Source organism: Tursiops truncatus, chromosome 15, assembly GCF_011762595.2.
Source record: "Tursiops truncatus isolate mTurTru1 chromosome 15, mTurTru1.mat.Y, whole genome shotgun sequence".
NCBI lineage: Eukaryota > Metazoa > Chordata > Mammalia > Artiodactyla > Delphinidae > Tursiops > Tursiops truncatus.
In genome coordinates, this window is record NC_047048.1 from 28700677 (window position 1) to 28728102 (window position 27426).

The 27426-nt window shown below is 49.2% G+C and overlaps 1 protein-coding gene across 1 annotated transcript in view; it reads left to right on the plus strand.

The window, feature by feature from the left end:
• The window catches only part of LOC101325118 (uncharacterized), a 288914-nt gene that overhangs the window by 178504 nt on the left and 82984 nt on the right, over nt 1-27426 (plus strand). The window contains exons 17-30 of the mRNA XM_073793232.1: nt 1733-1891; nt 2696-2820; nt 5344-5538; nt 11991-12146; nt 12737-12921; nt 13832-14014; nt 15129-15220; nt 16541-16704; nt 18783-18942; nt 19164-19243; nt 23547-23733; nt 24780-24935; nt 25364-25497; nt 26694-26852. Coding sequence (XP_073649333.1) covers nt 1733-1891; nt 2696-2820; nt 5344-5538; nt 11991-12146; nt 12737-12921; nt 13832-14014; nt 15129-15220; nt 16541-16704; nt 18783-18942; nt 19164-19243; nt 23547-23733; nt 24780-24935; nt 25364-25497; nt 26694-26852 — 2135 coding nt within the window. The remainder of the gene's footprint in view (nt 1-1732; nt 1892-2695; nt 2821-5343; nt 5539-11990; nt 12147-12736; nt 12922-13831; nt 14015-15128; nt 15221-16540; nt 16705-18782; nt 18943-19163; nt 19244-23546; nt 23734-24779; nt 24936-25363; nt 25498-26693; nt 26853-27426) is intronic.

Here is a 27426-nt window from a genome sequence, read left to right on the forward strand (position 1 = left end):
TACCTCCCTCGCAGAGGAAGCATAAAATGAGTTGGTACAGGAAGACATTTAGAACATTGTAAGAGCTATGTGCATAGCTGTTACTTTTAATGTTATTATCACCATTGTTATTACTACTATGTAGCCAAAATTTCAAAGCAGATGGCAAAATATAAATGGAAAGTTAAAGTCTGCCTTCCATGTCTCCTGATCCCTAAGTTCTGTTTCCTGAAGGTACTGACCGTGACCAGTTCTCTTGTGTGTCCCATCAGAACGTGTAGTGTACGTATGAACATGGGCGTGTATCTCCTTAACAGCAGTAGCAACTCAGGATCATGTTATACATGCCATTTTGCTCCTCAGTGCGTCTGGGAGCTCTTTCCACATCGGCACACTTGGACTCTGAGCTACAGCTGTTCGGTGTTCCACTGGGAGCTTAACCGTCATCGACGTTACCAGCCCCACCGATAGGCACTTAGATTGTTTCAGGCCTTCTGCCATGAGGAACAACAACCAAAATGAATCTCTCTATATATCCAGTCCTGGGCCCTTGTGCTAATCTAGCCAGAGGAAAAGTAGCCAACGTAAAGGGGCACACATTTTTTTTTTTTTTTTTTGCGGTACACGGGCCTCTCACTGTTGTGGCCCCTCCCGTTGCGGAGCACAGGCTCCGGACGCGCAGACTCAGCGGCCATGGCTCACGGGCCCAGCCGCTCCGCGGCATGTGAGATCTTCCCGGACTGGGGCACGAACCCGTGTCCCCTGCATCGGCAGGCGGACTCTCAACCACTGCGCCACCAGGGAAGCCCAGGGGCACACATTTAAAAGTCTGAAGTGATACTGCTAAACTACCTTCTAAAGAAACAGCAAACCCCGCCCCCTTGCCAAAAGGAAAAGAAATGGTGCTACTAGAAGTTGCAGCCCGCTGTTGGCAGGTTCAGGGGTGGAATGGGGGTGGGAGAGGGGCCTGTTCTGCATCAATAGGCCACTGGGCCAAGCCCTCAGAGGGGATCAGCCAAGGGACAGCCTCGATGGAGGCCCTGGGGTATCAGGCTTGCACGTTGCCTGATGGAAACAAAAGGCAGACTCAGCTCTGTTCCATGTGGATTGTTCCAGAAGCTCCCTGCTGGGCATTCTGAGACATCCTCTGGGACAGGCAAGAGGACTGGGGTTCCCAGTTAGAATAATATCCTCCTTGGTGCTCTCATTTCATTTTTACCACTCTAGAGAGCCTCAGAGGGTCCCCATCGTGGATTGCATGTCACCCCTTTCCCAGCGCTGAAAGATACTCAGTCCTTTAGGTCCAGGCTCTGCCCTTGACTGATCTGCACAAACAGCCCTGAGAGATAGGTCATTATAGTTCATTTTACAGATGAGGACACTAAGGCTCAGAGAGGTGGAGTAACCAGCCCAAGGTCACACAGCTCATAAATGGTGGAACTGGGATTCAGACTCGGGGCTGACTTTCAAACCAGGACTTTGCCCACAATACCCCCCTTTTCCTTCTGGAAAGCATGTCAGAATGCCCTGCACAGGCTAGATTTCTAAGTTCCATTAAGGCACTGCTCTTTGCCACTGTTTCTTCAAAGAGGACGTGGTTCTCAGTAGCTAGGCTCCTGAGAAGCCCCTGGTGGGTGGAAATAGCAGGACCCAGGAAGGGGGGTTGCGGGGTCTTTTCTCTGGGTTGTGCCAGCTCCGGGTCCTCCCTCACCATTCCCCCCTCCCCTCCCCACTGGCTGCGCTGGGACTCCAGTGGGCTCCTTTGTGTGGAGTCATCTCCTGCAGCTGCTGGAGACAGGCGACCCCCTGAAACGGGCCCTCCGGGAGGCCATCCCTGAGGACATCGTCAGCCAAGAGTTCCATCCAGAGACCTGGAAACACTCGTCCTACTCTGACGTCACCTTCCGCTCAGGTACGGGCATCCTGGGCAGGTATTGTCCTGCTCTGGGACCACAAAGGCTTGGGGACCTGGGAATTCTAACTCCTGAGGACATGTGGATCAAAGATACCATTTCCCAAATGTCAAATATTCACATGCCACTTGCTTGATTTTTTATTTTTATCTTTTTGCTGTATCCAAAATAGCACCTGACATTTTTGTTGGAAGAGTTAAAAAATAGTTAAGTGTGAGCCGCTTCATAACCTTCAGCTGAATAGCGCTTCCATCTTTTCTCTAAACTGGTTCTTTTAAACTTACACTTGTTCTAAAAGGAAACCTTTTATCCCTACCATTAGTGGAAGATCAGTTTAACTCTGTAAAAATAGGGTTATCCTAAAAAGAAATGCAGTATCCGTGAAACACTGTTGTTCAATTCTCATGGATCCTTGCCTGCCGAGGGCTGTGAATTTGAGAACTGCTTTTTCCTGGGTGAAAAAAGGAGATTAGCATGAAGAGAGACAGCTGCCTCCTTGTAATTAATCAGAATCAAAAAGGGACCCTGTTCTAGCTTAGGTACCCAAACCCCCTCAACTACTCAGCAGGTCTGGGGGTGGGGTGCTCTGGCTGCCCCCTCTCTGCCTATCAGCAGGTGTGGGTACATTTGTGACCTTTCTGTTCTGACCTTCCCTCTGCCCTTGGTAAGGCTTAGGTCTGAGCTTCCTATCCTGGCCAAGAGGATGCACTGTGTGTCTGGCCCTGTCTCCGGCGATGGCCCCTTGGTGGCCAGCTCCCACCGGGTTAACGGTGTGGTGTATACTGATCCTCTGTCTGTTCTAGCATCGGGCAGCCTGGGAGCCAACCTGGAGGGGACCCTTCTCTTCTCTCCGGCCTCCTTCCTTCCCCGTTCTGCCACAGCCAACCTGACTGTCCATGCCCTTGGTCGTGCCTTCAACCTCCTAGAGGTAAGAGGGGGCCTTGCTTCTCCTCAGGGCCTCTCCTGGGCTTGGGGCCATTCATCTATCTTTCCATCCATCACCTCTTGTATCTATAGATCTACTCTCACATCTTATACTTCCAGCTTTTGACGTCTACCCACCCGTCTGTCTGCCTATCCACCCATCTATTCACCCACCTACTGACTGATACATAAATCCATTCAACTACCACCCACCCCATCCCTCCTTCCCTCCCTCCTTCTCATCCATCTCGTCCATCTATGTACTTTGCATCGTCTCTCCATCTGCCTTCTCACCTACCCATCTATTCTTCCAGTTATCATCCGTCCACTCACCTATCCATCCTTCCACCCACCCACCCACCCATCCATTCACACCCCATCTGTCATCCATCCATTATTCATCTATCCATCTCATTAATCTCTCTCATCCATCTACCCTCCCACTCATCTCTCCATCTACACTTTCACTCAATCAACTATTTATTCTCTCAGTCACCCCCCATCCATCCACCTAGTCACCTACCCACGTACCCATCCATCCACCTGCTCTTCCATACGTCTATACCTCTTCTCTGTCCATCCATCCACCTATCCATCCTTCTGTCCTCATCCATCTATTCATTTATGTACTTGTCTACCCATCTCTCCATCTACCCTCTCATTCACCTATTTATTCATCTACCCTTCCACCCACCCATACATCTATCTATCAGTCTCCTCACCCACACATCTCTTCATCTGTTCTCCCACTTATCTATCCATCCTTGCATCCATCTATCCACCTGTCATCATTGGCCAATATCCATCTTCTACCTGACATGTACCAGGCCCTGTGCTGGGCTCTGAGAATATGATGATGAACAAGAGAGACATGATCTCTGCCCGCTTGGTGCTCACAGCCCAGAGAGGTAGACAGATAAGAAATGAGTAGACACATTGATAAAATGATGGCAACTTTAAGTAGTGTGTTTAGGGAGGTGAAGTTTCAGCTGAGATCTGAAGGATGAACAAAAGCAGTCATGTGAAAAGCTGAGGTAAGAGCCTTCCAGGGAGGGGGCCCAGTATGTGCAGAGTTCCTGAGAAGAGAAAGGGATTAGTGTGTTTAAGGAACAGAAATAGAGTAGAGAACAGTAAGTGCAGGAGAATGGTAACGTGGGAGCACAGTGAGGGAGTAGGGCCGTGTCGAGGAAGGGTTTTGAGTTGGCAAGTGATAACTTGAAAGTTCTGGCTGTTGTGTGGAAAATGGATTGTGTGGGGGGCAGCAGTGGAAGAGGGAAGATCTCTGAGGCCGCATGTCCAGCAAACTTTATTTTTATTTATTTTGTGTGTGTGCGTCTGGCAAGTGTTGATTTTTCTTTATTGTCCAGCAAACTTTAAAGTAATGGCTTGACTTGGGACCCTTCCATCTCTTCCCCCCAGGTCCCTGTAGCTTGTCTGAGGGAGGGTGCTCTGTGCCGTATCCCAACCCTTTCTAATTTATGGAGAACAGGGAACCTATCATCCAAACTTTGCCCACGGGGCTCAAGGCTGACCCTCTGGTGATTTCTCTGCAAATGCTCTCAGAGACACTTGGATGGGAGGATGGAAAGAAGGGATGCAAGAGTGAGTGAACAGATGGGTGGATGGATGGGCAGATGGAAGGAAGGAGGGACTTGTTCATTCATCCATCAGATTTTGAGAATCAACCAGCTCATCTGTTAGTCAGGGTTCTCCAGAGACATAGAACTCTTTCAATAGGATTATGGAGGCTGACAAGTCCCAGGCCTGCAGTCAGCATGCTGGAGAGCCAGGAGAGCTGATGGTGTAGTTCCCGTCTGAAGGCAGGAAAAAGCCAGTGTGCCAGTCTGAAGGTAGGCAGGAGGAATTCCCTCTTATTTGGAGGAACGGCAGACTTTTGTTTTATTCAGGCCTTCAACTGATTGGATGAGGCCCACCCACGTTATGGAGGGCAATCTGCTTGACTCAGTCTACTGATCTAAAATGTTAAAGCCATCCAGAAATGCTCTAACAGTAACGCCTGTAATAATGTTGGACCAAATATCTGGGCACCCCATGGCCCAATCAAGTAGACACAGAATTAACCATACCACCAGGGGTTGAGTGTGCTTAGTGAATGAGACACAGGTCCCTGCCCTCATGGAACTCAGGATCTTGCAAGAGAGACACACAGATTAGTCTGAGTGTGACCTTGGAGTAGTGTGCTTGACACTCAGAGGAAGGAGTGATAAATTTGGCTGGGGGAGGGGAGGGGGACTGTGTGAAGGGAGTGATATGGGAATTTAGGGAAGGCTTCCCAGAGGTGGTGACCTTTGAACCAGGGCTTAAGAATCAGTAGGAATTCTTGCTTTGTGGCCCTTGCCAGGTAGATCTGGAGCTTGATGACTTTCTAAGATTGTACCTCTTGGCCCTTGGGCCTGGCTGGACCCTGGGGAGCCCAGGGCCCCCTGTTCAAGCTCCCAACCCCATAGCTCTTTGTCAACCTTGTGACTGGGTTACTCCTCCCTGAGCCCCTGGCTTTCCTTCCTAGCTGGGGCTCCGGCTGGAAAATGCTGAGGAAATAGCCAGCAGGCTATTTGGCCCAAAGTCATTCTGGGGGCAGGAAGAGGAGAGACAGGCCCAGGCGGAAAAGCCCCCAGAGCCAGGACCAGGGCCTACACCGCAGCCAGCCAACCCCGCCTGTCCAGGAGAAAGGTCCAGAAAGATGAGAGACCTGCAGCGGAAGGTAAGGGAAGCGCCCAAGCCCACCTCACGCCTACTCCTCTACGCTGTCAGGTGGCAGCTTGGGCTTTGGGACTGGGGGACCCAGGTGTCCATGAACTCTGACCCTGCCCTCCCACCCACTTACAGAAGCAAATTTCCGGTCCAGATCTCAGTAGTGAGCTGTATCACATACATAGAGAAGTGCACACCCCGTGCGTTTCCCCCAGTGGAACACATCTTTACAACGAGCGCCCAGACCCTCATCAGCTCCCCAGACACCCTCTTCGGTCCCCCTCTTCTGATGTACCCACCCATACCCAAGGGTAACCACTGTTCTGACCCCTAAAAGCATCAATGAACTCTACTTTAAAATCAGCTTTGTTGAGATATAATCAAACTACAATAAATAGTATGTGTTTAAAGTGTACAATTTGATAGGTTTTGACATACGTATATACCATGAAACCATCACCAACTAAATCAACATATCCCTCACCCCCAAAGTTTTCTTCGTGCTTCTTAATCCCTTCCTCCTGCTCCCTGTTGTGATAGGCTTCTTCTGTCAAAATAGATGTTTGTATTTTCTGGAATGTTGCATAAAGGGAATTATGCAGCGTATACTTTTGTTTTTAAAGCATGTCCTCCTTTTTGGCCTGGCTTCCTTTATTCGGCGTAAGTATTTTGAGATTCATCCATATGGTAGAGTATACTAATAGTTTATTTCTTCCTGTGGCCATGTAGTGGTTCATGGTGTGGATGAACCACAGTCTGTATTCACCTGTTGGTGCATATTTGTGTTATGTCCGGTTTGGGGCTGTTACAAGTAGGACTGCTATGAACATTCGTGTACAAGTCTTCATATAAATATATGTTTTCATGTCTCGGGTAAATATCTAAGGATGGGATGGCTTAGATCATACGGTAGTTGTATGTTTACTTGTGTAAGAGCTAGCTAAACTGTTTTGCAAAGTGGTTGTAGCATTTTGCATTCCCACCAGCAGTGTATGAGAGTTTTAATTCTTGTACATCCTCGCCAGCACTTGGTAGGATTAGACTTTTTAGTGTTTGCTATTCTAATTGTTTGTCGTAGTGTCTTGGGGCTTTAAAGTACATTTTCCTAATGCTACTGATGTTGGGCATCTTTTAGGTGCTTACTTGTCATCCGTACCTCTTTGGTGAAGTGTACGTTCAAATATTTTATCCTTTTTTAAAAATTCGGTTGGCTTCTTATGACTGAGTTTTGAAAATTCCTGCTCTATTCTGAACACAAGGCTTGTATCAGATATGTGACTTGCAAATATTTTCTCCCAGTGTATGGCATGGTCTTTTCATTCTCTTAACAGTGTCTTTTGAAGAGCAAATGTTCTTGATTTCAGTGAACTCAAGTTTATCCATTTCTTTTACGCATAAAGTTTTGGGTGTTACATCTAAGAAATCTTTGCCTAATGCAATGTTACAGAGATCCTTGGGACCCTCTGGAGATTTCCAGAGTTCTTTCTCTGTGTGGCTCTTTCCTCTCTTGTACTCTGCCCTGCAAAATCCAGCTACCTTGGTTTCCCTGGACTCCCAGATCCTCAACCCTGAGAGTCTGTCATGCCCCGCTGTTCCCCTCCCTGCACCTCAGCCTGAGCTCTCTCCAGGCAGTAAGCTGGGGCTCACCTTGCTATTTCCCATCTCTTGGGTTCATTGTCTCACATTACCTGATGTCTAATGTCTTGGGAACTTTTGTTTCTTCTGTTTCATCTGTTGCTCCACGTGGGAAGATAAATCCAGTCCTTGTTACTTCAATATGGTTGACAGCAGAGGTCACATCCAGCTTCTTTTGTGAACTTAATATAAATGGAATCATTCACCGTGTACTCTTTAAAAAAATGAGGTGAAGCTCACGTAAACATAAAATTAACTATTTTAAAGTATACAATTCAGTGACACGTCGTATATTCACAATGTTGTGCAACCACCACCTCTGTCTCGTTCCAAACATTTTCATCACCCCAAGGAGACCCCACGCTCATTAGCAGTCACGTCCCATTCCCTCATTTCCCAGCCCCTGGCAACCATTAATGTGCTTTCTGTCTCTATAGATTTACCTATTCTGGACATTTCATCTAAACAGAATCATACAATATGTGGCCTTTTGTGTCTGGCTTCTTTCACTGAGCACGTTCTTAAGGTTCATTTGTCCTGTAGCATGTATCAGTACATCATTCCTTTCTTTTTTCTATTGCACAAATAGTTTTTTAATTGAAGTATAGTTGATTATAATGTGATAGTTTCCGGTGTACAGCAAAGTGATTCAGTTATATGTATACATACGTTTATGTATACACAATACGTATATGTATACATACATACACGTATGTATATATACACATATATGTATATATACATACATAACTGAATATATACACACACACATATATACTTTTTCAGATTCTTTTCCATTATAGGTTATTACAAGATACTGAATATAGTTCCCTGTGCTATACAGTCGGTCCTTGTTATTTATCTATTTTATATATAGTAGTGTGTATATGTTAATCCCAAACTCCTAATTTATCCCTCCCCAACCCCTTTTCCCCTTTGGTAACCATAAATTTGTTTTCTATATCTGTGAGTCTGTTTCTGTTTTGTAAATAAGTTCATTTATATCATTTTTTTAGATTCCACATATAAGTGATAGCATACGATATTTGTCATTCTCTCTCTGACTTCACTTAGTATGATCATCTCTAGGTCCCTCCACGTTGCTGCAAATGGCATTATTTCATTCTTTTTTATGGCTGAGTAGTATTCCATTGTGTATATGTACCACATCTTCTTTATCCATTCATCTCTCAATGGACACTTACGTTGCTTCCATGTCTTAGCTATTGTAAATCATGCTGCTATAAACATTGAGGTGCATGTATATTTTTGAATTAGGGTTTTCTCCGGATATATGCCCAGGAGTGGGATTGCTGGATCATATGCTAGTTCTATTTTCAGTTTTTAAAGGATGCTTCATACTGTACTCCATAGTGGCTGTACCAATTTACACTCCCACCTACAGTGTAGGAGGGTTCCCTTTTCTCCACACCCTCTCCAGCATTTGTTGTTTGTAGATTTTCTGATGATGCCCATTCTAACTGGTGTGGGGTGATACCTCATTGTAGTTTTGATTTGCATTTCTCTAATGCTTAGTGATGTTGAGCATCTTTTCATGTGCTTCTTGGCCACCTGTATGTCTTCCTTGGAGAAATGTCTACTTAGGTCTTCTGCCCATTTTTTGATTGGGTTGTTTGTTTTTTTGATATTGAGCTATATGAGCTGTTCATGTATTTCGGAAATTAATCCCTTGTCGGTTGTATCATTTGCAAGTATTTTCTCCCAGTCCGTAGGCTGTCTTTTTGTTTTGTTTATGGTTTCTTTTGCTATGCAAAAGCTTATAAGTTTGGTTAGGTCCCGTTTGTTTATTTTTGCCTTTATATCTTTTGCCTTGGGAGACTGACCTAAGAAAACATTGCTACAATTTATGTCAGAGAATGTTTGCCTGTATTCTCTTCTAGGAGTTTTATGGTGTCATGTCTTATGTTTAAGTCTTTAAGGCATTTTGAGTTTATTTTTGTGTATGGTGAGAGGGCGTGTTCTAACTTCATTGATTTACATGCGGCTGTCCAGCTTTCCCATCAGCACTTGCTGAAGAGACTGTCTTTTCTCCATTGTATGTTCTCGCCTACTTTGTCATAGATTACCTGACTGTAGGCGTGTGGGTTTATTTCTGGGCTCTCTATTCTGTTCCATTGATCTATATGTCTGTTTTTGTGCTTCATTCCTTCTTAAGGCTGGATGACAGTGCGTTGTATGGATGGACCACGTTTTGTGTGTTCCTTCATCTGCCGATGGACTTTTGGTTTGTTTCCATCTTGTGACGATTGTGAATAATGCTGCTCACATCCTCTTTTTTTGTGTCTGACTTCTGTTGCTTGAAGTGTGTTCATGAGATCCATCTGTGTTGCTGTGTGTACTTACAGCTTGTTCATTCTCCTTGCTGTGTAGCATCCCATGGTGTGAATATAACACAGTTTCTTTATCCATTTACTTTTGGTGGGCTTTTGGGTAGTTTCCAGTTCCTGGCTTATTATGGGTAGTGCAGTGAACATTCTGTGCATGTCTCTTTGGTGAATATAGGTGCACATTTCTGTCCAGTGTGTACCCAGCAGTGGAACTGCTAGGGTGTGTGTGTGCTTTCCCGGTTTCCCACTTCATATTGTTACTTGAGTATTTTCTTACTGAAAACTCATTGTACGCATACATTTTGACACCCTTTCTGTGGGTGGGGATCTCACTTTACATAACCGTTGCCCCAACAATAGACAATGAAATCGTTAGCATCTTTTTGCTCTTATAAATGTCATTTACACATACATCTGGGGGTAATCAAGGTGGTGGCTGGGGCATTTGTTCAAACATTAACACGTTTACTAACCACCAACTGTGACCCCAGGGCCCAGGAGCACAAAGATGATCAGGACGTGGTCCCTACCATCAAAAGCCTCTTGGACCAGATCTGAGGCCAGCAAGTAACTTGAATAAGGGTGGTGGGCTGGATGTAAATGTGTTTTCTTAGAATCCACAATCCCTTTGGTCTGTTGTTTTCTCCCTTGTGACAGATTCACATCCCAAGATATATTTTGCACAAGCACAGTGACGAATGGCAACAGTCCTTGGCCTGAGTGTTGGAGAGACAGCAGGGAATGGTGGGGAGTATGGCAGTCAGCCATGTAGCACAGGCCTCAGCTCAGGGTGGCAGCCACTGCTCAGCTCTGAACACTTGTTGCCCCTTGTTGTGAGTGCGGGCTGGGAGGGAGGGGGAGACAGGCCAATATTTCTCTTTTTTGAGATGCTGGCTATGTGGATTTTATAGAAAATCTCCCGATTTTTAAATATTAGAAATAAATTTAAAAATACACACTGCATGAAAAATAAAGACCAAGAAACTGTCACAGACCAGGGCAGACTGAAGAGACATGACACAACACTAAATGCCATGTGGCACCTGGATTGGATCCTGGAATAGAAACAGGATGGGATGGAAAAGTCCGATAAAGTCCAGAGTTTAGTTAATAACATGCCGGTGTTGATTTCTTAGTTTTCACCATGTTTCCTGGTCATGTAAGATGTTAACAATGGAGGAAACAGGGTGACGGGTCCATAGGAGCTCTCGGTACTATCTTTGCAACTTCAAAAAATATTTTCTTATTGGAGTAGAGTTGATTTACAATGTTGTGTTAGTTTCAGGTGTACAGCAAAGGGACTCAGTTATACCCATACCTATATCCACTCTCTATTAGATTTTTTTTCCCTTATAGGTCATTCCAGAATAGTGGGGAGAGTTCCCTGTGCTGCACAGTAGGTCCTTATTAGTTATATCTATTTTAGATATAGTAGTGTGTATATGACAGTCCCAATCTCCCAATTTATCCCTGCCTTCCCTTCCCCCCCGGTAGCTATAAGATTGTTTTCTACATCTGTAACTCATTTTTGTTTTGTAAATAAGTTCATTTGTACCATTTTTTAGATTCCACCTGTAAGCGAATCATGATATTTGTCTTTCTCTGACTTACTTCACTCAGTATGACAATCTCTAGGTCCATCCATGTTGCTGCAAATGGCATTATTTTGTTCTTTTTATGGCTGAGTAATATTCCACTGTATATATGTGCCACATCTTCTTTAGCCATTCATCTGTCAATGGACATTTAGGTTGCTTCCATGTCTTGGCTATTGTAAACAGTGCTGCAATGAACACTGGGCGGCATGTATCTTTTCGAATTATGGTTTTCTCTGGATATATGCCCAGGAGTGGGATTGCTGGATCATATGGTAGCTCTATTTTTAGTTTTTTAAGGAACCTCCATACTGTTCTCCATAGTGGCTGTATCAATTTACATTCCCACCAACAGTGCAGGAGGGTTCCCTTTTCTCCACATCCTCTCCAGCATTTATTTGTAGATTTTTTTGATGATGGCCATTCTGACAGACGTGAGGTGATACCTCACTATAGTTTTGATTTGCATTTCTCTAATAATTAGTGATGTTGAGCATCTTTTCATGTGCTTTTTGGCCATCTGTATGTCTTCTTTAGGGAAGTAACTTTTCTGTATGTCGAAAATTATTCCAAAATAAAGTTTGCTAAAACTCTCTCTCTGTCTCTGTGTCTCTGTCTCTGTCTCTGTGTCTCTGTCACACACACACACACACACACACACACACACACACACACACACACACACACACACACACACACACACGGCATTGAGTAGACTGTGCAGGTCCAAGAAAACACATCTGCAGATTCTGCCTCTGGGCTGTGAGTTTTGCAAGCCCTGCTCTGGACCCCACAAGCCCTTCACTTTTCTCTCCAGGTGCCCCTTCCCCCTCCCAAAGTCCAGGTACCTTGCCCGGCTAACCCAGACCTGTTCCTGGTCACAGGTGGCCCAGAGGCATCGGGAGCGGCGGGCGCTGCAGTGTGAGCTGAGCATGAAGGTTTTGGGGCATGAGCTGAGCTTTGTGGACTGCGGGGCGATGGGGAGTCATGTGACACGCCAGTCCCTGAACCTGGCCGAGCTTGCTGTCAAGCTCCTGAAGGTACCTCAGGCTGGGCTCGGCCCCTCCCTGTCGTCTGGTCCGAAGATGTTTCCTTTGATGCTTTGGGGAAATACTAAAGTACTTTCAGACTTAAGAGCATGGAATTTGGAGCCAGACTGCCCAAGTTCAAAAACTGGCTGCACCACTTACCACCCTGGGCATGTTGCTGAACTTGCCACGGCCTCAGTTTCTTTATCTGTGAAATGGGAATGATAGAATAGTAATAGTATAATAATATCTACTTCATAGAGCTGTTGAATCAAGTGACTTCATGCAGTAAAAATGCAACAACACGTTTAGAGTGTGCCTGGCACGTACTAAGTGCTCTGTACCGCAGGCAGGGCCCACACCCCTCCTTACCTGGCTGACCCTGGATGCTTGACCTCTGACCATGTCCCTTGGTAAATTATCTTGGTTCAAACCCCAGCTCTTCCTGTTTCTAGCTACATGGGCTCAGCCGGGTTATTTTATCTGTTTGTGGGCTCTGTTTTCTCATCTGGAAACTGGAGACAATGATAAGGTCCCCTCTGAGGGCTGTGTGAGGGTTAAGTGAGGCCGTCACATGCACTGTTACGGTTCTCTGACTGCAGGGGCAGGAGGTGCAGGTGAACCGAAGGCTGAACCTGGCCATGGAGGAGCTCACTTTTCCCACCATGTCTGGACTCCTAGCCCAGCTGACCCTAAACGCCTCGGCTGCCATCAACATCCAGGTCGGAGGGACAGCCAACTTCCAGCAGCGCTCGGATTTCTCTGTGAATGGTTATGTCAAGCCCAGGTAGCTGGCTCCTCAGAGCTGGGGGAGGTGGGTGGGTGGGGGCCTCCCCCTGCAAAGAGCTGGGGCATCAGCATGGGCTGGAGGGGAGCCCTCCTCTGCTGACCACCTGTTATATCAGCTACTGTTGATGGAGTGTTTTTTGTGCCAAGAGACTTTGAGGAGAACCTGGGCGGCTACACCCACTTTACAGGTGAGAAGACTGACGCTTGGCGAGGTGAGGTTCCATGCCCGAGGTGGCACAGCAGTGCGAGGCAGCTGAGATTCGTCTCGTGCCACAACTCCACTCTTCCCTCTGCCCCCTCTGCCTCCGAGGGGAGGGGAGATGGGAGAGAGGGAAAAGCATTTAAGGCACACGGGCTCTGAGCCCACTGAACTCACATGGCCACTCACGAGGTGGACGCTTTCCTTCTTCCCACTAAGGGTTGAGGAAACTGAGACGCAGGATGAGTGCACAGCTGACCCAGGGCCACATGGCACGAAGGATTTTGAGCAGCATTTGACAATGCTCACCTTCCCAGGCCTGCTGGGCGACTGTCCCAGCCACTAAGCCGACCTGTCCTTGGTTTCTGGGTCTGATGTGGGGTATGTGGGTGTCCTGTGACGGCTGCTTTTTGGCATGGAGACCCTGGGTTTGGGCTCCAGAACTGGCTGTTCCATGTCCCGACTGTGGGACCCACACAGCTGGTGTCACCCCTCTGAGCCTCGGTTTCCCCATCTGTAAAATGGGACTAGTGATGGTGAGGGTTCGATGGTGATGTGTAGAGTGCTTGGCACACATGGAGTGCGTGTCAGTGGTGTTCATGGTGGAAGGGCAGCTCTGGCTCAGGACCACGGAGAGCAGCTGGGTGGGTTGGTGCTGGCTTTGCCGTTGCCTGGGGCTGCAGGATGCAGTTGTGTGCCTCTTCCTCAGCGCCCTGCTCCAGATCTCGGCGCAGATGGGCACAGTGGGCACCCTGGGGCAGGCTGGGCTGAGGTGGGTGACCGGCGTCCGTGGCACCGCCAGCCTGGATGGAGGGATCCGGATAAAGAAGGGCCAGGACCTCAGGGTGCATCTGAACACACCCGAGGAGGCTGTGGAGCTGCTCCGCTTCAGGTGGGTTCCCGCACCTGGAGAGGGAGCCCGTGAGTGCACCTGTGTGCGAGCCAGGCTGGGCACAGGTGTGGGTGCATGTGTCTGTGAGAGTGTGTGCACGATCACCTTGCATGTGCACCTGTGTCTGACCACGTGTATCTGTGAGTGTGTGTGCCTAAGGATGTGCCTGTGAGTCTGTGTATGTGAATGTGTGTCTGTGGGCGTGTTTGTGAGAGTGTGTGCGCATGTCAGTGAGTGGGCTACACGTGGGCGTGCGTGTGTGTGCACATGTGTCAAGGTGGGGTGGGTGTGTCTGTGACAGGGACTGAGGGCAGCCTAGAGGTGGGGATTTCCACACTCCTCAGCAATTTATGGGGGTCCCTCCTGAGGCCTGCTTGTCCCCAGCCCCCTGGAGAGGTGACACTTAGAGAACAGTGATTTCCAAGGAAACGGGAGAAGCCAGGCTGCCCCCACCTCCACCTGCCTCCTTCCCTGTGTCCCACCCTTGCTGGAGGCTCTGCTGCCCTCCTGACCCTCTCCCGGCAGCAGCCAGTAGGGTCCTTTGAAATGTCAGTTAAGTCCTATCGTGCTCCCCCCTCCCCTGTTTAAAATCCCTTGCTTGCTTCTAGGATAACCCAGCTCCACATGATTCTCCTGCCCGATGGAGGCCCTGCCCACCCCCCTCACCTGTCTCCTGTCACTCCTTCCTGCCCCTCGCTACCCCCTTCCATTCTGACCCCCTCTCACCACCCTTTTATCTGTGCTACCAAAGAGCCCCCTTTTCTCCCACCCCAGGGCCTTTGCACCTGCTGTTCCCTTTGTTTGGAGTGCTGGCTCCTTCTCATCCTTTGATTCTCTGACCGAATGTTACCCCTACAGAGAGTCCTTTCCAAACCCCGAGCTGAAGAACGTCCTGCTCTGTCTCCAGGACAGACCCTATGCCCATGCTGTGCCCCATTTTAGGTTTTTCATAGCGCTTGTCACCCTCTGTGTTCATGGAGTGTCTTCCCCACCAGTGTGCAGACTCCCCAAAGGCCTGTCCTGTTGATAGTGGGATTTGCCCTAGTGCCTTGCCTGGTGGCTTTATGGTTGAGTGAAAACAGCTCGCCTGGCCCTTTCCTCCTTTCCCACCCAGCTCTCAGCTGTTTCTCATCACTGGGGATGGCATGAGGAGCCTCAGTCATGCTCACGTCCCTTCTGAGGCCCGATCCTGTACCGACAAGGAAGGTAGGTGCCAGCATGGCCTCCGTGTCATTGTCCCGAGATGGTTGTCCTGGGGGCTGAGGGCTAAGATGCCAGGTCCAAATTCCAGAGTTACTCTTCTGCCCTAAAAGTACTTAAGCCCCTTAACTCAATGATGCTGCTTCTAGAACTCTACCTTATGAAAATAAACCAAAATCATTTTAAAATGCCCTGTGCCCAGAGATGTTCGTTGCGTCATTATTTACAGAGCAAAAAAATAGGCAGCAACTCAAATATCCAACAGTAGGCGAATGACTTATTGTAAGGGCCTTTGAGCTAAGAATAGACTTTTACATTTCCAAATGCAGAAAAATAATCAAAAGGACTATTTCATAACATGAGAAATTTGTGAAATTCATATTTCAGTGTCCATAAATGAAGTTTTATTGGTGCAGAGCCACGCCCGTTGCCTGTGGCTTTTCTTCAGCAACAGCAGAGTTGAGTAACAGACTGTGTGACCAGCAGAACCTCAAATATTTACTATCTGGCCATTTACAGAAAACGTTTGCCAATTCCTGGTTTAGTAAAGTACTGAGATATCCCATAACTTTTAAGCTCTGTAATGAAGGACATGTTTTAATAGCACGAGAAAATTTTTTTGATAATAACATCAGGTGAAAGGCAACAAAATTGAAAACAGAGGGGAAGGAGGTATACCAAACAGTCACAGATCTTGCAGTCATGTTGGGGCTGAGGTGGGGGAGGGGCCTACTTAAATGATTTCTTTAGGCTAAATTCTGTCCTAAATGCTTGCTGAGCTGTTAATCCTCACAGCTACACCATGGGGCTGGAACTGTTATCACTCCCAGCTGACAGATGAGAAACACCAAAGCACAGAGATGTTAAGTAACTTGTCCAAGGTCACACAGCTGGGAAGTGGCAGAACTGGAACGTGGATCCAGGCATTCTTGCTCCAGAGCCTGTGTCCTACACAGTACTGCCCGACACTCTGATAGTCTACACCAGGGGTCCTCAACTGGGGACAATTTTTGGCCCCTCGGGACATTTGGCGATGTCTGGATACATTTTGGGGTGTCATCCTGGTGCGGGAGGTGCTACCAGTATCTAGTGGGTTGAGTCCAGGACAGCTTCCCACAACAAGAAATTATCCAGACCAGTGTGTCAATAGCGCCAAGGCTGAGAAACCCTGGTCCACACAGTACCGCCTCATACGGTTAATGTCTACACGATACTGTTTCTCAAAAGAATGTAGAGATGCTCCTTCTTTGCTGATGGGCGCATCCATGGCCTGCCTCGAGCCCTCTGGCTCTCTACTGACCATGCTGCCTGCTCCCTTTCTCACAGCGTCCCGCACTTGGGGCTGGCAGCTGTGCACTGAAGTGAGCTGGCCTCCAGCCGGGCAGCCCTACCTGCTCTCGGTGCCTGTGTTTGCGGCTGTGATGCTGAAGAAGCAGGACCGGGGGCTCCAACGCTATCTGCTGGAAGCTGCCTATACCCTCCACCCCCCGGTAGGCCCTACGGAATGGCTCCTCCTTTCCCAGCCAGGTTCTGGGTCTCCCTAGGTCTTCTACTCAGGCCTCAGCCTTGGGGATCACTCATAAAGACATGGGCCTCCTCCCTGGAGCAGGACCAGCTGGGCTGGTCCTGCTGTAGTCTCCCTCCTGCCTCAGGACCCTTGCACATGCTGATCCTCTGTCCCTGGCTTGATGACTTATAACTCTGAATCAATCTTCAGAGCTCACTTTAGGGGGTCACCTCCTCAGTGAAGCCTGCCCTGATTACCCCGAAGTGGTCATATTCCCTTGTTAGTGCTCTAGTACGATCATGTTCCTTCCCTTTAGATCACATTTGTGTTCATTACTGAAACCAATTGGTTAAGATCTGTCTTCCCCACTAGTCACTCAGTTCCTGGGAACAGTGCCTGTTTTTCTCACCCCTGTGTCCCCAGCACCTGGCACAGAATGGGCACTCAGCAGCCCCCTATCTGATTTCCCAGTTCCCGCTCTTGTCTCCTTACCATATGTTCTCCACCAGCAGCCAGACAGACCTTCCAAAATCCCAAAATGACTGTGTCCCTCCCCTGCTCAGAAGTCTCCAGTGGCTCCTATTCCTCTCAGAATAGGACCCACTCACCCTGACCCATAGGCTTTCAGTGATCCTGCCATGCCGGCCTCTCCTCCCCATCTCCGCAAATGTTTACCAGGCTCACCGCTCTCCAGACACACCGACCTCCTTTTTATTAAATGCCAAGTGCATTGCTGCCCCAGGGCCTTTGCACTGTCTGTTTCCTCTGCCTGGAACAGTCTTTCCCAGACATCCACTCAACTCCTTCCCTTGCTTCCTTCAAGTCTCATCAAATGCCCCCTCCTCAGAGGCAGCTTCCCTCCCTGATCACCCAGTCCAGAACAATGACCCTGTCAGGGCCCCTGACCCTCTGAGTTTGTCAGCAGAGCGCTCAGCAGCTGGTGGTGGTGAGCTGCTGTCTTACCTACTTCTGTGTCTGGAGGTCCTGTGCCTCCCCCTCTAGAATGTAGGTGCCAAGAGGGCGGGACTTTTTGTCTAACACTCAGTTGCATTCCCTGTGCCTGCAACTGTGCCTCACACACAGTAGTCAACATTTATTGGTACTAAATGAATGACGATGATGCAGCGTTGGTTTATTTTAAAATTAATTAATTTTTATTTTTGGCTACGTTGGGTCTTCTTTGCAGTACGTGGACTGCTCATTGTGGCTTCTCTTGTTGTGGAGCACGAGCTCTAGGCACGTGGGCTTTGGTAGTTGTGGCACATGGGCTCAGTAGTCGTGGCTCATGGGCTCTAGCGTGCAGGCTCAGTAGTTGTGGCGCATGGGCTTAGTTGCTCTGCGGCATGTGGGATCTTCCCGGACCAGGCCTCGAACCCGTGTCCCCTGCATTGGCAGGTGGATTCTTAACCACTGCACCACCAGGGAAGTCCCTGATGCAGGTTTTTAAAGGGGGCCCGTGTCTTAGGCTGTGTTTTCCCAGAAGCAGACTGGAGCCAAGGATTTGGGTAAAAGTGTGGATGAAGAAAAGACTCCAGGAGGACCCAGGAAGAGGGTGGAGAAAATAGGGTAGGGAAGGGGAAGAAGCTGAGCAGGAGTGATGGCAGGTGCAGTGGCAGCCTCAACGTGATCCCTGGGCAGCCCTGGAGCAGGAGTTAATCTCAGAGTTTGGTCCCCTTGAGGCTAAGGAGCCGGGATATTTTTCCCTCCTGTGCCAGAGGGCAATGCTCTGGAGGTCCCAGGTGCCAGGGGTTAAGAGCAAAGTGCACGGAAGCTGGGAGATGAGCATGCTGAGCTGGTCAAGGGTCCGAGGGGATCTGGGCAGGGTGCCGATGGTGTACGATAAGCCTCCTTCCCTGGCTGTTTGCTGAACAAACTGAGATCCTGTCCCTGGGGTCCTGAGTTGTCCTGTAGGACTCTCCTCCAGGATATGGATCCCCAAATTCCTGGTTTGGGGGTTCTTATCTGTTCTTAGCAGGACAAGGATAAGCATAAGAACTCAAGTTTTTGAAGGTGGGGGGCCTGGATGGGTTCTTGATCTTGAGGACTCTGCTGTGTTTCCAGAAGGACTGCTGGCTCCCTCGAGAAGCCTCAGCCCACGTCTTCATGGGCACGCCCGGGTCGGAAGTGCCCAGGGACGTCGGGGTGGATGTCAGCTACAGCTGGCCCCAGAGGAAGTTCCGGCTCAAGCTTCTCCATCCCAAGAAGAAAATTGAGTTGGACGGTAATGACCGTGTTCCTACCCATCGGCCATGTGCCAGATGCAGCCCGCTCACTGTGGATTCCTCAGCCGCCCTCTGAGGTCGGCACTAAATATAGCCCCGTTTTATGGGCTAGGAGCCACAGGCTCGGAGATTAGGAAACAAGCAGGACATCCCCTGGTGAACACAGGGGCGGATCCAGGATGTTGAACCCTGGTCTCTAAACTCTCGCTTTGTCTCCCAGGAAAGATTGACACTCTGCAAAGTGGCTGCATGGGTCACCTGGAACTGATACTGGACGACAGGGACGTCTACTACGTCAAGGTTTGTTCCCCGTCCTCAGCCCACCGGCGTTGGCTCCTGCCACCTCCCTGGGCATTTCAAGCCCCAGTCCCTGCTTACTCATCACCACCTCCTTTGGTGTTTTAGCTGTTCTTCTCCTTCCACCTACCAATAACGTTTGTGACTTCTTGTTACCCAGAAGAGTAGGAAGAAGAAAAAAATGAGCTCAAATCTCACCACTATTGATGTCATAAATTGATAATATTAGCAACACAGGAGCATGCTTTAAAAAATTCAGAGTAGAGAAAGGTATAAAAAGGTAAGTGAAAGAGTGCCACTCCCCAGATTTCCAGAAGAAATGTCAGTGCACACACCAAGAAATCTGTATGAGTTCCCCAGGGCGGCCTTAACAAAGTGCCCCAAATTTGGAGATGCTTAAACAATGGAAAATTTTCCCTCGCAGTTCTGGAGGCTGGAAGTTCAAAATCAAGGTGTTGGCAGGGTTGGTTCCTTCTAAGGGCTGTGAGGGAGAATCTAGTCCATGCTTCTCTCTTAGTTTTTAGTAGCCTCAGGCATTTCTTGGCTTGTAGATAGCTGTCTTCTCCCTGTATCTCCACATTGTCTGCCTTCTGTAGGTATCTGTGTCCAAATTTCTCTTTTTGTAAGTTTACCAGTCATGCTGGATTAGGGTCCATCCTAATGACCTCACTGGATCATCTGCAAAGTCCCTTTTTCCAAGTAAGGTCACATTCACAGGTCCTGGGGGTTAGGACCTCAACTTCTTTTGAGGGGGAGCACAGTTCAACCCATAATACAGTTCATAGATTTATAAAACCTTTCAGTTTAGAGTTTAGTTTTATTCTTTGCATGCTGCTTTTTTTTTTTTTCAGTCAAAAATATATCTTTTTGTACCAGCACATACTGGTACAATTTAATTTAGTTAAAAAAATAGGTAATTCATTTAAATGATTCCAAGTTCAAAAGGTACAGAAGGGCATAGAGCTGAGTGTCTAGTACGATGGCCCCTATACACATGACTATTTAAGTGAGTCAGAGTAACAGAAAGTTAAAGATATGGTTTCTCAGCTGCACTGGCCACTTTTTAGAACTTTCCCATCATTGTAGAAAGTTCTATGGGTCAGCACAGGTATAGAGTTAAAAACTTTCCCTTACACCCCTCCTCAAAGCCAATCATTGTTCATTTTCTGGGACTCCTCTTAGAAATCATCTATGCCTACAATCCCCAAATAGATATCAATATATTTCCCCCCCATCTTTTATTTTAAAAACAAGAATGTCTACCATGTATTTTGAATGGCCGCATAATAGTCAATGGGGTGGAATTTATTTAGTTGGTTCCGTAGTGGAGGGCTCTGGAGTTTTTCCCAGGTTCTTGGTCTTATAAATCACCTTTCCACCTTCAGGGTAAATTCTTAGCAGTGGAATTCCTGGAGCAAAGGTGTGTGCGTTTTTCTCTTCGTTATAGGTACTTTTTAAGGTTCTCAACCAGGAGGACCTGGATGGGACTCAGTGGGTCCATTGAAGCCCCTGCAATTGTGCAGAAGTTTTGTGTCTGTCCCCCTCCTGGGGAGAGGGTTTAGACCTTCCATCTGATGCTCAGGCAGGTCAGTGACTCCAAAAAGGACAAAAACAGCAGGTGTAGACTCGCTCCTGCCAAGCAGGACCTCTGGGCCCCTTTGGCCGTGAGTCTGATGGTTCTGCCTCGGTCTCCAGTGATTTCTCAGAGAGGTCTGGGTTGAAAATCTGGAGCCAGGGCTGGAAGTTTTGCTACATAAACACACTCTCAGCTCCTAGATCTGCTTCCTGTCGGGGTGGGAAGACCAAGTATCAGGGGAGAGCATCTTCCCCCTAAAGCCCCAGCTGCTTGACGGCTGAGACTACAAATCATTTTCAGAGCTCCCAGGAGCCCTCGAAGCATCCCTGTTCACTAAGCGCACAAGTGCTGATTGCCTGCACCTCCCTGCAGACCTGCCTGCTGCTCTCCAGAGGGCTGTCTGTAGCCTGGAAACATTGGCCTTTAGAGAAACTCCAGTTCTAGCTGCCTCAGAGCCATCATGATTAACGGTAACAGCTGGGGCTCTGGAACTTTCCAAAGCCTGTTCTCGGGGTGGGGGGCCACGGGTGACTTTGACCCCGGGTCCCTCTTTTAGTCCTCTTGGTAAGCCCATAGGAGATGAGGAAACTAAGGCAGATGAGCTCAGGAATACAAAGCAGCAAAGCTGGGTTCGACTCAGCTGAGTGTTTATGGGGTTTAAGGATGGCGTGGAGGAAAGTGTTAGATTTCAGTGCCCCCTCCGCTGGGTGCAATGATAGAGCATCCCCAAGTCCCAGGTTACCTGGAGAGCCCCAGTTTACCGTTGACCCAGCTCAATATGATTAGTGGTCTCTTTAACCGTTAAGTGTCCTGGTTTGGATGAGAAATTCTACAGTCATCCTGTTCATGGGCTGCACTTTGAGAACAATTACAGCTACTGCCGAGAAGCTTCTGATACAAACCAGAGAAAATCATCTCCAAGACATACCATTAAGTGAGAGAAGCAGAGGAGAGTGGAGAGCCTGCATCTGTTTTTGTGCAGAGTAAGAGGGAACGTGCACGTGTGTGATGGAGTGCACACGTACACACACGTGCGTGCACACGCACATATACACACATACATACAGACTCATACATATAGGCCCATGCTGTCTCTGGAAGATGTCCAAGAAGTGGACACAGTGGTTGCCTTGAGGGAGACTGGGAGACCAAGAAGGGGAACGAAACCTATATTTTTCATTGTCTTTATTAATTTATTCAACGACTGTTTATCAAGCACCTAGGATGTGCCGGGAAGACAGCACACAAAAGAGATACACACACAAAATTCTCTCCTTTTGGAGCTTACGTTCTCATAGGAGAGATAATCAGTAAAATAAATAAGCAAATTGTGTAAGCACTATAGGAAAAGGGAATCAGTGAGCTGGATCCAGGGGTCTGAAGTTATGTGAGAAGAAGGGTCTGAGGGTTGCCTTCAGTTTTATTTTTTTAAATTTTTATTATTTAAAAAAAATCTATTTGGCTGCGCCGGGTCTTAGTTGCAGCACGCGGGATCTTCGTTGCAGCATGCGGGATCTTTCTTTAGTAGCGGCACGCGGGATCTTTAGTTGCGGCATGTGGGATCTAGTTCCTTGACCAGAGATCAAACCCGGGTTCCCTGAATTGGGAGTGTGGAATCTTAGCCACTGGACCACCAGGAAGTCCCACGGCTTCAGTTTAAAATAGGCTGACAGGTTAAGCCTGATTGAGAAGATAGCTTTTAGCTAAGACATAAAGCGTGTGGAGAAGAGAGCCATGTGGTTCTCTGGGGGAAGGGTATTGCAAGTAAAGAGCACAACATGTACAAAGGTTCTGGGGCAGGAAAGTGCACAGAAGCACAGCCTGAGCCCCCATGTGCTTGGAGTGGAATAGGAGAAGGGACAGAAAGGTGGGAGGACAGATCATGTAAGGCTTTGCCAAAGAGTAATCAGAAGAGAGTGATTTGTGACCGTTGTCAAGGAACAAAGGCAAAAACAGGATTTACAAGAAAGTATAAAGTAGTGGACAGTCTGGAAATAGTGAGGTCGTTTTTACATCTTTTGGGTAAACAGATCAGCTGGCAGCAGCAGAGAGGTCCTTGGGATTGGTCTACAGTTGGGGTGGCCGTCAGAGATGACAGCTGCCATTGCTATGGGCTGTAGTTGCTCTGGAAAACCTCAATGATGGAGACACAGAGCATGTTTGGGGCCATCTGTGTGTCCTGCCTCCCGGTGTCTGTGGGCAGTTTTGCCTGCGTCTGGCCAGGGCTGCACTGCTGACTTCCAAAGAAAGTCTTGGCCTTGTTGGCCTTTGCAAGGACTTTGGCTTTTACCCTGAGGAAGAGAGGTGTGCCATGATCCTATGGCAGGGCTTGCCCTGGTCACCAGGGTGGGAGCCAGGAGAGCCGGGAGAAGAATGTCACAGGAACACAGTGGCGATGAGCGGGCTCAAGCCGGGGCAGTGGTGGAGGTGGCTGAAGTGGTCGGGTCCCTGAATATTCTGCAGGGAGAGCTGGCCAGAGTCCCTGATAGATTGGACGGGGTGTTGAGGTTGGGGGGATAGGGAGGAAGGGTCCTTCAAACTTATGTCTGAATTTGTAACAGAGATGACCTATTTTGAACAATATTGAGCTTAAGAAATTGCAGCAGAATCAGCCTAGAAGCCCATTAGCCAGGCTGTGTCTCCTGCCCTCTGTCCGGTCCTGGTTCTTGCAGTCCGGGTGGAGCCTGCTGGCAGAGCCTGTCCCCTCAAGGGATGCTGGGGCCTTTCCAGGGCCGGAGCAACCTGTGGCCAGCAGCAGGTGGTGAGGCTCAGCGGATCGAGGCCCAGCTGGAGGTGAAACTGGTGACATCGGGCAGCCCTGTGGTCCTCGCGGGGAACCTCAGCCGGCAGGCAGGCAGCAGGCTGGCCTTCTCCATGTCACTGAGCAACCTGCTGAGTGACCAGGCCCACGTGTCAGGTAGGAGGAGGGACCCCTTTCTGCCACTTTTCTTCAATGGCCAGGCTTGGGGAGGGGAGGGCGGAGCGCCCCACTTGGAGTCCCCATCACCCGATCTCCCAGTATTCACATTCCATCCAAGGAAAATCCAGGCTCTGTATCTGCTCGCAGCTTCTGCCTGAGTCCCCCAGATGCCCCTCCCATGCGCTCGACTGCTCTGCAGGAACCGTCAACCGGCACCTTTTGGGGTGTTTGGATTCTGACCCATATTACATGTTACACAATGTGTAAAAAACACATTTCGCATTTTGACCCGAATTGCATGGGGCACTGTTTGTATCTTGAACACACAGCCTGGCCTGGGTACTGACCAATCTGACCAGATGCCCACCCTGGTGCCAGAGCTGGCTTGCAGCCCTCCTGGCGATGCTGCTCGTGGGGTGTTCTCGGAGATTCCAGGGGAGTGATGTGAGTGGCTAGGGCTGTTGACTAGCTGGCCTATGCATTTTTTTTTTTTTTGCGGTACGCGGGCCTCTCACTGCTGTGGCCTCTCCCGTTGCGGAGCACAGGCTCCGGACGCGCAGGCTCAGCGGCCATGGCTCACGGGCCCAGCCGCTCCGCGGCATGTGGGATCCTCCTGGACCGGGGCACGAACCTGTGTCCCCTGCATCGGCAGGCGGACTCTCAACCACGGCGCCACCAGGGAAGCCTATGCATTTTTGATATTTTAACCTGCATGGCTATACCTGTGTGATCTGGCTGAATATCAGTGTAGCAGAAACAGGTTTCAGAAGGTGAAATTTACCCGATGATCCTTGATGCACGTCATTTATGTTTAAAACTTTTGGTCTGGACCCACAAAAGTGACTTTTGGGGTTGCCACCTGGACAGTGCAAAACACTGTCAGTGGCCCTGATGGCAGCATTCCTTGGCGGAGACTCAGGCACTGGTTCTATCGCGATACCCACCTGGGCGGTTCCCACTTCCTTTCCTCACCTGGTGCTGGGGGTAGGGTGTCAGTCTCTGGGGCGCAGGCCATGACCGCACCATACCTGCTCTCCCCGCAGCATTGCTGGAGAGGAAGGCGGAGGAAGGGCAGCAGGTGGTGGCCCTGGGTGGCGAGCTCTTCGTGCCAGGGCTTGTGGGGCTGCGCACCCAAGGCCTGCTGCAGCAGCGGGCCCGCCTCTGGACCAGCTCCCTGAGGATCAAGTACGGCCTCCTGGGTACGGCACCGCATGCTGGCTGCGGGCCAGGTGGGGAGTGGCCGGACCCGCACCGTCTCCTGGGGCTGTGGCTCCGAGGGCTAAGGTGCCACTGTCACCTCGGGTGTTTTGGCCTCACCGTGAGGCTCCTTAGCTAGTGAGTCATTCCACTGGCTTTGTGTGGAGCTGAGCACCTGCCTGTTAAAAAAAAACAAAACAAACAACAAAAAACACTACGTGTGTGTGTGTGTGTGTGTGTGTGTGTTGGGGGGGACACAAATCTGTCTCTTAAAACCTCCCCATCGGCAGGTTCCAATGAGTGACGTTAGGTGAGGCAGATCCAGGGGGCTGGCTGAAGCTGGGCTGTACTGCACGCTCCTCTGCTTGGAATGAGGATGGAGGGCTACCTGGCAGAGGAAGGGCAGGGGTTTTTGGGTTGCCCTGCACAGGTCAGGCGAAGCAGCTGGCACAGGAGTGCAGCACCAGGCAGAAGCTGCGGGTGGAGAGCGGCTCAGAGGCCACCTACAAGCTGGAGCTGGACCACGAGCTCCACTGCACGCAGATCCCAGCATTCAGCCACAAGGTGGGTGCCGGGGCTGGGCGGGGGGTCTGGAGAGAGCCCCCAGGGTTAGGGAAGTGGTGGGTGAGCACCCTGAACCCATCCTCAGAGAGATGTATTTACTCAAGGTCGTGAATGGGAACGGATTAGGAATTGGAACTTTAGTCTCATCTTTCCCCTGTTCAGCTGGTGTTTATTAAATACTTACTCTATGCCCAGCACTGGGGGAGAGCTGTGCTTAAGGCAGCACCTAGTCTCTGCCATTCCATTGCTGGGGGAGGGTGTGTGGTAGAGAGCAAGAGACATGGACCAAATCAAGGGAAACGGAAGTGCCATGGGTGGTAAACAGGGCAGAGGCCGAGAGAGCATAGCACAGGGGAGTCTAATTTGGACAGGGCAGCAGGGAAGGCTTCTTTGGGGGAAATGAATTTTAAGCTGAAAATTAAAATACGAGGTAGTTCTGTTCCCAAGGAAGTGTGCCACAGGCAGAGGGAACAGCAAGTGCAAAGGTCCTGGGGCGGGAGGGTGATTGGAGCGGTTAAAGAACTGGCAGTTCATCAGAGTGGCTGGTGGGGTGAGCAAAAGGGAGAAGTGACTGTTCCTTTGTTAATTGTTACAAGTTTGCTTCTCCCCCTGAACTGTTGCCCCCACAAGGGAGGGGGCTTCTGGCTTCTTCATTCCTGGCTATCTAGTGCCCAGCGAAGTATCTACTTGGTACTTGGGGGAAAACGTGTTCAGTGAGTGAATAAATGGATGAGCCTGTGTTGCCTCGACCTGTGGTTCAGAGGTAGGAGGAGACAGTGGCTGCCAGGAGCCCACAGGTGGGAAGGCCTGATCCACAGAGGATCTGTCCAGGGAGCCGGAGGCTGCTGTGGGAGAGTGAGGGGAGGGGGAGATTTGGGGTTCATATGAAGCAGATCAGGAGTCATCTTCCCATGGCAGCTGGCTCTTTCTACTCCTTATCAGGGCATGGACCAGCGTGGGGCAGGTTAGCTTTTCACCTCGGGGCCAGAATTTAAGGGGACACCAGAAACTGTGAAGGTGAATCGTATTCTCACGCAATATTTTACAAGGTCAAAACCAGTGCAAAAAAATCTGTGCTTCCTACAGAGCTGTCACCCCAGATAAGCAAGCCTGCATCTCAGGGCGGGTGGCTGTGAGGAGGCTCAGGTCTGCGTACACAAGGCTTCCTTGGGGGTCTCCCTGGTGGGGTGTCCCAGGTCCAGCTGCGGCATGAGGAGGACTCAGGCCACCTCCACTGGGAGCTGGAGGCGAGCTATGGGAGGCACTGGGATGACAGCCGCAACAAGAGGCACCTCCGCATCAACCAGACCTTCCAGAACGACTCGGGCCCAGCCCTGAGCAATTACTTCATGGAGGTGAGTCCAGCCTCCGCAGAGCCGCGTCCCTGGGGCTCAGCTTGCACATGGCAGCTGGGCAGCCCCGCTGCCTGTCCCTGCAGGTCTTGGTTGCAAGGACGCAGGAGCTAAAACTCAGGCTCAGAGACCTTACCTGTGGCATCTCCAGCCCCGTCGCCCCTGGGGCAGTTAAACATTTGCTGGTGTGCCAAGGGGCAGTTTGCAAGAGGGGATTGGGAAATACAGATTTCCAGCATAAAAATGCATTTTGGAAACGGTTCACTTGAAGGTTTTCCTGGAGGGTGAGCTCTTTTTGGTAAATCAGGAGTAACTGAGTGCTTAGCCCCTGAACGGGTATGTGCTCTTATAAGGCACACGTTACCTTTCTGAGTTTCCTAATTGTTTTTAAAAGTGTTTAATTGTGGTAAAATATACGTATCATGACGTTGACCATTTTCACCATTTTTAGGCACACAGATCAGCAGCATTAAGCACCCTCATATGGCGCGGCCATCACCACCGTCTATCTCAAGAACTTTTTCATCTCATAGAACTGAAACTCTGTACCCATTAAACAGTAACTCTCCATCCTTCC